Source organism: Aplysia californica, unplaced genomic scaffold (assembly GCF_000002075.1).
Source record: "Aplysia californica isolate F4 #8 unplaced genomic scaffold, AplCal3.0 scaffold01448, whole genome shotgun sequence".
Taxonomy (NCBI): domain Eukaryota; kingdom Metazoa; phylum Mollusca; class Gastropoda; order Aplysiida; family Aplysiidae; genus Aplysia; species Aplysia californica.
In genome coordinates this window covers 1-9,501 of record NW_004798718.1, presented here as the reverse complement: position 1 = coordinate 9,501, position 9,501 = coordinate 1, and the positions used below count along the sequence as shown (strand labels likewise).

Below are 9,501 nucleotides of genomic sequence, written 5' to 3'. Positions count from 1 at the left end.
TTTTTGTGATTGTCTTGTAACGGTGTCCATTAGAGCAGGTACCACTGTACTTTACATAATTTTAAAAACTGTTTTTTGAGAATTTTGTAGAGTTGGTGGTTGGCGGGTGCTCTGGTGTGGTTTGCTCCTTCTTTCTTTCATATCAAACATCTATCGTCCTTATCTCCCCTCCTTCTTTTTTATGTTTGTTACTCTCTTGTAACACCTCTTATCTTCTGGCACTCATATGACCTTATGAAGTTGCGAGTGCCGTAAAACTCTTACTAAAACTTAAACTTAAATTTCGTAGAACTTTGTAGAACATATCGTAGCTGTTGTTAGCTATCAAAATTTTGAGCAGTTTTCGACTTTCCCGCCCTCTCAAAGCTCTATCAAAGATGCACCTTTCAACATCACCAAAATGTAGTTCAATGCTATGCTCAAGGTTCACAATTTTCTTGCTTTTCATGATTCCATGTAGGAACACGACGACAGAAATTAGCTGTTTTGTCTCTGATGTAAAAAGAGCCCAAACGGACACACGTTGATTGCTTGCAATACCGACGACATACAATGTTTTTTTAAATTGCTTCTTCGAGATTACAAGCACCGTATTTACTCACAGAAAAGAGAATATCGATGACATCGTTGCGAATTTCGTAGAACATGGGCGTGTCGAAGACGAAGCTGAAGGAGACCTTTTCTGGGTAGTATTCGTTGGGGCGTTGTCTGTGGACGATTAGGGGAGTGGTGATGTTTGTGTGTGTGTGTGTGTGTGTGTGTGTGTGTGTGTGTGTGTGTGTGTGTGTGTGTGTGTGTGTGTGTAATCATATATACACGTATTTAAACCATTTTGCTTCTGACTGCACAGAGAAAAAATAATATTGAATGCAGGTGTTTCAATGCCCTCAACGACACAATGTTTATCATTTATTAGGATGGAGGCTTCAGACCCAATCTGTCAGGGCCAACCCAGGCAGTAAGAGAAACAAACTCTCAAAATAAAGACTAAGTTGCTATTTTTGCACTCTTGAATCGAACGAACTCTGGTCTCCTGCAAGTGCATCAACAAAACTTCTAACCGCTAAACCACAGGCGCCGGTGACCAGGCACAGCATGACGTCAGCAATAAAGTCAGTGCGAGCGTCTGTTCTCACTTTGTCACGTGACGCATACATTAATCCAACAGCTGGCTAAATACTCGTTACGATTCTTCTTCTTCTTCTTCTTCTTCTTCTTCTTCTTCTTCTTCTTCTTCTTCTTCTCATTTTGTTGTTGTTTTTGCCATATACATTAACCCTCTACTGTCCAATACAAAATGTATAGGCGTAACAAGTGTTACTCAACACTGATTTAATAAAGAAATTATAAATGAAACGTTTTGATGTTAATTTATTTCTTCCTAATATTTTGAATCCCAGCCCAAAACAATAACATTTAAAAAATAATAAATAACAACGATTTAATCCAAATTTTGGAGCTCAAATATGAGCTAATTGACACTGGCAGAATGTGAAACGTGTTAGTTTTAGTTTTAGTATGGGGTTTTACGGCGCTCGCAACTGTATAAGGTCATATGAGCGAGCGAAATGTGTTAATAAGACAAATATGAATACTTCTTGAATTTGCATGACAATCTTTGATCCGTTGAGATATTTATTTAATTCTGTTCGCTGCCCCTGAGCCCCACACCTTTCTTGACTCGGGAAAGCGAAGTATGGTAACTGTTGATTAAGCAATCGAATCACGTTTCGTTATAGCTACCAAAAGTTAAAAAAAACGTGAGACGTGAGAAAATCAAAATGAAGGTCACCATTAAGGAGATTGGGCGTAGTGAAAATGTAGACCAAGAAGGAACACTATATTCTGAAAGTCCTTGAAAGGAAAAATGTAGACCAGCCTACGAGATCCAAGATGACAAAGGGGTACGTGATTCGTGAGGGGAAAGACAAACATCAAGCAGTTTCCAGAGGGAGGAGATTTGAGATGACAAGGAAGAGACAAACGGAAACAGTCAGGTTTTTTAAATATATTTTTTTTCTTTCTGGTGTTTTTTTGTTATGTCTTGTTGGGAGGGGGTGGGGGTTGGGGTGGGGGGTAGCTAAACGTGTCCAGGTTATGTGTACGTAGTTAGGAGTTCTGAGAACTAATTGTTATCGGGATGAGGAGGAAGCAATTACTACACAGAGCCAAGATTATATAGTTGTCCATCATCGTCGTCGTCATCGTCATAATCATCTTCATCATCATCATCATCATCATCATCATCATCATCATCATCATCATCATCATCACCATCATCATCATCATCACCATCATCATCATCATCGCCTAAATTTCTCACCTGCAAAGCGTTGAAAGCCGTGAACACTGCCTGGAAGGCGAATGTGAGGACTATGGTATTCCTGATCTCTGTTCCTTCAAGACTGCTGCCGCCATCTTTGCACTTATTGATGACGTCCAGGAACTTGAGAGCACCCATACTGATGTCGTCATACAGACAATGGCTGTCTCTGCTTACTAAGTCCTTGCAGACGAACTCTCCTCACCATTATCGTCTGCAACAGAAGACAAAGTGGATTGTTACATCCGAAGCCCTTGTAAGCACGTGGTTCAAAAGTATCACATTTTACGACAGAACGAAAAGAAGCAATTAATGAAGATTACGAATACAAACCACAAAAATCAAATAAAGATAACGAATACAAATCACAAAAATCAAATAAAGATTACGATTACAAACCACAAAAATCAAATAAAGATTACGATTACAAACCACAAAAATCAAATAAAGATAACGAATACAAATCACAAAAAGCAAATTAAGATTACGAATACAAACCACAAAGAGCAAATGAAGATTACGAATACAAACCACAAAAAGCAAATAAATATTACGAATACAAACCACAAAAAGCAAATAAAGATAACGAATACAAACCACAAAATGCGTTAGTATATTATGCGTGTGTTGACGTTGGTGTATAATACTCGTCTATTATCTATTTGTGGTGGCCGAATTTTGCTATTCAAAAGGCTTTTTAATGGCTGCATCGATCGACATGCGGTTTTCGCCAAAAAATTCTTTAAAATATTCTCCAGAGCATGGTGCCCTTGGTTTTTTCAGTTTTGAGACAGTTTTGCTGCAAAAAGCATATATTATAAATGCGAATAGTTTTATTAGTTCCAATATAGCGTGAATGACGATTTCATTATTATGTGAAGAATCCGTTATGGAATGTATAAAAATTTCGGCAGAAAAGAGAACTTTTAGATAACATGTGAGGCAGCATGGTGAAATCAGGAGCTTGTCAAAATAATAATATTGAAGAAACTAGCATTTTCCCGCCAGTGTGGCTATTATTATCGAATTTTATTTGTTTTTTTAATTTTTTTTTTTCTTTTGCTCCACTCTTAAAGGCATGCAACAATATAAGTTTTCAGTTACCACGGGCTCTCAAGCTATGGAAATAACCAAACCTTGATGGCCATTTTCTCTGAAACAAGGCGACCTCCATCTCCTTCAGTTGTGAATATCTCGACTTTTATTTAAAATAAATGGGTATTTTTTTTCTCACTGAAGGCAGGACAAACGAATAAGCTATAAGATGATACCAATAACTCCAAATGTCTAAAAATTGACGAGCACCTGATTTCACGGCGTCGTGACACGTGTCATCTTTCTATTCAATTCAATAAGCTGGTCTCCGAAGCACTCAGCACCTTATGTCAAACCAAATGACAGAAATAAAAGTAAACATTATAGTCGAGAAAAAGACATTTCTTATCGTAACAATTCAATTATGTTTAAGGGGTCACCCGTCCCCCTTTTTTCACGACCTTTTCCCTAAAGAACATAGCGTCTTTCTGTATACAAGATAGCAAAGGAGGGACGCCCTATTCCTGTCCTATTCCTGTATAGCGGAGATATCATTATGATCAGCCGTCAGGGTTTGACAAATGCCGGAAAAGGCAAGCTTGTTTATTGTGAAGATAACGTTCTACGTTCGTTTAATACGCAATACACGACCCTTCCACCAATGTCGATGCCCCATCGCTCCCCCCCCCCTCAAATACAAGCGCTAACACACGTTTAAGTTTCTTTGATTTCACAAAATTTTGCCATTGCTTGTTCTTAAAGGTCACTTCTAAGTAGCCATATCTCGGGCGACTCTTATCGTGGATGTAACAGTAATATTATGTCAGGTAATGCAGAATTAAAATGGGAATGTTGTATGAGTGGGTACTGCAGGGGTTCAACACGATAAATTATAATTGGGTGAACACATTTTCAAGTTACCTTTGGCCACCACGGTATACAAGATAAGAAAGACGGCCACCCACTCTAGGCTCAGCAGTGTCGGGAACAGCTGTCAGGATATGACAACACGCCGGAAAACGACAAGCCAAACTGCCAACAAGCGGCAAATAAATTATTTTACGAGAGAGATTAGGGCATTCTAAATATAAGATTTTATCAGCATGGTTGGCGCAAGGAACTCAAATAATAGAATAGATGTTTGTAGTGAAGAATTCTATTTACTCTAAATCGTGAGGTTGCGAGTTCGGGGGTTTGAGCCACGGGCCCGACGTCGTGTCCTTTGGAAAGGCAATTTATACGAATTTTCCTTACTTCACCAAGGTGTGAATGGGTACCCGGGTATAGACAGCGAAAGATCTTGTCAGTATGTTAGTGTTTTAGCGCTTATAAAAGGCTGTTTGCACTGTATGCTTCCCAGGAAGTTGAGTTTGTTTCAGAATGCTCTCAGGTCTGCTTGGGTAATAGTATAGATTGTGAAGCACTTAGAGATTGCTGATGAGCAGATTTTTGAGCAATACAAATTATGCTATCTATTATTAGTAGTAGTAGTGAAGAATTCTATTTACAGCGAGCGTTTGTGACAACGGGAAAGACTTTTGAAGTTTCGCGTCAGTTGTAAGCTTATGTTTTTTTTAAGACGACGGAAGGAATGTATGTACTTTAACCCCCCCCCCCCCCCCCACCCCTACTCCTTCCTTTCACCCATATCTTCTTAGTTCCCTTGTTTGTCCCCACTTTTGAAGAAAAATTGTTTTAAAAAAATCTTTAGTACCGAAAGTAGTTGTTCTGGAATGTAAACATGCCAGTTTTAAGTAATCATACCGACATATTTCCACACAGGCTGGTGTTCCAAAATCAGGACCGAGCAACTGCATATGAAAATGGATTCAGTGTTTGAGTGTGAGGTTATACCTACAGTATACAATGAGTTTCTGTTCCCCGCTAACAGAGTAAGAAGAAACAAAGTATTATTCGATACACCTATCTATAGGAGAAGTTTGGTTTCAGTGGTGTGTATAATATTTGTTTGGTTATAGCCCAAAACTCTCCTTGTCTTTTAAAGAAACTGAATAAGGGTTCAAAAACTTTACCTTCGATTTTCTCAAAACAGCATTTTGAGGGGGATAGCCCCCTTGTGGTTAAAAGCGACCATATAAAGCCTGTCTTTCCACCTGACCCCTTCAATGGGTTGTGGTTAACCTGCAGTTGTATGCACTGATACCGAGGCAGATGGTTTGTGCATTGTGTGTGACGATAGGAAATATTGTCTTACTTGAGGGGTTGATGGAGAGGGTTAGGTCAAGGTATCAGATAGCGAGATGAAACCAATGGATAAAGGTGGTGAACAATGGCTAAAGTTGAATAACACTCAGTTGTTGTTGTTGATGGTGGTAGTGGTGGTGGTGGTGGTGATAATGGTAGTGTTATTGTTGTCATTGATGTTGTCGTTGTTGCTGTTGTTGTTGTTGTTGTTGTGTTTTTGTTATTGCTGTTGTTGCTGTTGTTGCTATTGTCGTTGTTGTTAATGTTGTTACTGCACTATAGCATAGTTGAAGTTGTTCCTGTTGTTGTTGTTGCTGTTGTTGTTGTTGTTGTTGTTGTTGTTATGTTACTTCTTTTTTGTTGTTAATTTGTTTCTGCTGTTGTTGCTGCTGTTGCTGTGGTTGCATGCTGCTCTTGCTTTAGATGCTGCTTAATAACCGTTGATCTGTTGCTCACCGTGCCGTTAAAAAACAAGAAATAGAGGATAATGATAAGGTGGTTGGGGTTGGGGGGGGGGTGGAGGGAGGGGGTTCACTCTCTGCGACAACTCCCCGGTAAATCTTAGTCGTGGGACGAGAGTAGAAAATAATAATTGGTCTCTTTAAGCACAAGGGGGCTGTCCCGAAAAATGCTGTTTTGAGAAAATCAAAGGTATAGTTTTTGCCACTTGTTCAGTTTCTTTAAAAGACAAGGAGAGGTTTCTCTATAACCAATCAGATATACACACAAAAGAAACCCAACTTCCTTAATAGGAATGGAAATGCCCACTTTTGGTGTAGGTCAAGATTTCTGGAAACCCCGAAATCTAGCTTACCCCGCTTGTCATTAAAAGCGACCAATTATGTCTAGTGTATTTATCGATATGAAACGAGTTACTGTTTGTCGAGGTGATGAGACGACTTCATAATATTATCAGTAGAGACTTTTTCATTTGTGTGTGTGTGTGTGTGTAAGTTTTTACACCTCAAGCGACACAAATAATTTTATACAAACTAGGAGGCGGGCTGCCTCGACCCTGACTGTCAGGGTCAACCTGTGCTGAGAGGGACACAGTACCCGGGCCTAGAGATAGAGGTAACAAAGATAAAAGAAGGGAGGGAATACTCGTATATTATATTCTTCGTAATGCTTTTTTTAAGTATTGTTTTTGAGCAGATATGATAAGTCCGTTGATAAGTTCTTGATCATCAAGTGCTCTTGATCAATGTACAATAGACAGCTTGCTATAAAGAGAGAGGTTGAATACTATATATATATATATATATATATATATATATATATATATATATATATATATATATATATATATATATATATATAATGTAATATATATTATATAATTCCAGTTACTGCATTTGTCAGCGTGGGACATTTCGTGGACCTGTTCACCACTGGGGCTTACACTTGGACTATGGAATTAGAATAAAACAAAACTTCATTTTTTTGTCGTTGAGTTTTGTTTTATTTCGTTTAATAATTTTTATGCTAGAGTAAATGCAGTGACTGTAAGAAGAAGAAGAAGAAGAAGAAGAAAGAGAAGAAAAAGATGTCGGAGAAGGAGGAGTGGGATGAGGAGGATGAGGAGGAGGAGGAGGAGGAGGGGAGGAGGAGGAGAAAACTTTAAAAAGCACAAAAAACTCACGTATTTCTTAAGCTCAAGTCAAAGAACCAAATGTATTATTCCACTTCTGACACCTGTACAAAATGACCTTGTTCTGCCCAGGTTTTCAGAAACGGGGGCAAACGATGTGGGCGAACGTCTCAAAGTGGCCGCATGAACGACCAGAGGAGATTAGTAAATGCCGCCTCTTATCGCCAACTGCTGATTACACGTCGTGTGTAATGTATCCATTGACGGAGCCGCCGGGGCATAAACACACACACACACACACACACACACACACACACACACACACACACACACACACACACACACGCACGCACGCACGCACGCACACACCCACATGCACACACACACAGGCAGACAGAGAGAGAGAGAGAGTGAAAAAGAGAGAAAGAGAGAGAGAGAGACACACACACACGCAGAGAGAGAGAGAAAGAGAGAGAGAGAGAGAGAGAGAGATAGAGAGAGAGAAAGAGAGAGAGAGAGAGAGAGAGAGAGAGAGAGAGAATAGTATCGCTACCATAATTAAATTTTAAAAGCACAGTAGCCTATAATGATAATATTATGCAGATTTTATAAAATTGTACAGAAGAGCAAAAAAAGACCCCAAAAAACTCAAACCCCTAAATGCTGTAACCAACAAAACAAACTCTTTGAAAATATCACATGTAAATATTTTGAAGAATACAACGTCAATTTTTGATAACCACTTTTTTTCAAGCAACGAATGTCGGTGACACGGAATGAGATGAACGGTCTAGGTAGGGTGCTGCGCTTGGCCTTGAGCAAACCGCGATAACTAGAGCTCAATAACAGAGAGCTAAGCTTTAAGACAAAGAGACCGCAAACTGGCAAAGTCCGCGCAAGCTAAATTTATGTTCGGGAGAGGTTTGCGAAGGGGGAGGTTGGGGAGGGGGGGGCGCAAAGTATTAATCGGCATCATCATCCAGTGGCGTCTGTCACTTTTGCTATTCCCAGCCATGTTGTCAACTTGTCCAGTATCTCTTCCTTCTGTCTGCCTCTGCCTCTCTTTCCATCAAACTTTGCCTGTTCTTACAATATTCTCCAATGCTTCTGCACTTCCTTGAATATCTTTATTACGGCTCCGAATCATCTTACGATTTTGATTGAGCTGACACAACACTTCGGTTTTATTTTATCCCTTGGTCTAAGTAACTCAAAACGGCGAAAAATGTCAGATAGAACTTTGTAATTCTGAAGCAACAACTTAAAGACACGCTGGTTTTTTGCTGGGTTAAAAAAAAAAAGTATCCAACTATCTTAAAAAAAAGAAGTTGAGACATTTTTTGATAGAAGGATATGGGGTTCACTTGGTGTCGGATGTGAAATTGGGGAGAAAAGGACTGCCAGATTCTTGTGACTTCCGCAGCTGTAGAGTCCTTGGAAACTACAAATTTAGTTGTTTTTTTAAAAATGCCTTTGATCAACGTTTTTCAGAAATTTCCTGGCAGGAAAGCATTCTAAAATGAACAAAACAATGTGTTTAGCACAATACATACATTTGTACAAGCACCCCCCCCCCCCACCCGAAAAAAAGAGAAAAAAAGGTAAAAATCCCAAATAAGTGACATTAATTACTTTATGGACGGAAAAAATGTCTGTTTCTTCGATTTCATTATTTTGAAGAGCGCCTGATTCTTTTGTGTCAGAGTTTGAGTGAGGAGATGCGCATGGACATGAAAGGTCATTTTTAGTGCGCGGAAACTGGGAGTCAGACAGACAGACAGACAGACAGACAAAAAGGCGAAAAGTAAAGTAATTCGACCTACCAGCGTCGACCTCCAACTGCCTACCCACACGTGCGTTACACAAAGATGGATATAATAATCCGTCCAACGCCGAAGCAAGCGCGTGGCTATAAAATGGACTCACCAATCCTGTCAGGCGAGAGTTACGGAAATCTTGGAACAAAATATGTACCTGAAAATGGCTCACACAAACACTAAAGGTTCGTGACCAGGAAATTGACTCAGAAATCGTGTCCAGTTGGAGTTCGGGAAAACTTGAGACTACATGAACCAAGGAACGGCTAACACAAATGCAGCGTCACTCTTGCGTCACAGATCGTGGGTAGGAAGGGAGATTGGCGCGTACTCTCATGTTCTATGTCCCATGTCCAATAGCCCGAGACCCGAGACCCGAGACCCAAAGTTCTCGCTATGTAAAGAGGGAAAGGAGGTCTGTGTGAGGGAGAGGGCGAGGGCTTAGGGGTCGGGAAAGGAGGGGGTAGGCATACAAATTATGTAAATTATTGTATTGTGTTGTGTTTTACATCATCACGGGTGGGGGGAGG

General features: G+C 39.8%; 1 protein-coding gene across 1 annotated transcript in view; it reads right to left on the bottom strand.

The window, feature by feature from the left end:
- LOC101850695 overlaps nucleotides 1-9,345 on the bottom strand; it is a gene marked incomplete in the record, with an annotated part of 28,470 nt that extends 19,125 nt beyond the window's left edge. The window contains 2 exon segments of the mRNA XM_035973583.1: nucleotides 2,324-2,537; nucleotides 9,129-9,345. Of these exon segments, the coding sequence (XP_035829476.1) occupies nucleotides 2,324-2,461 (138 nt within the window).
- Between the last annotated feature and the right edge of the window lie 156 nt (nucleotides 9,346-9,501).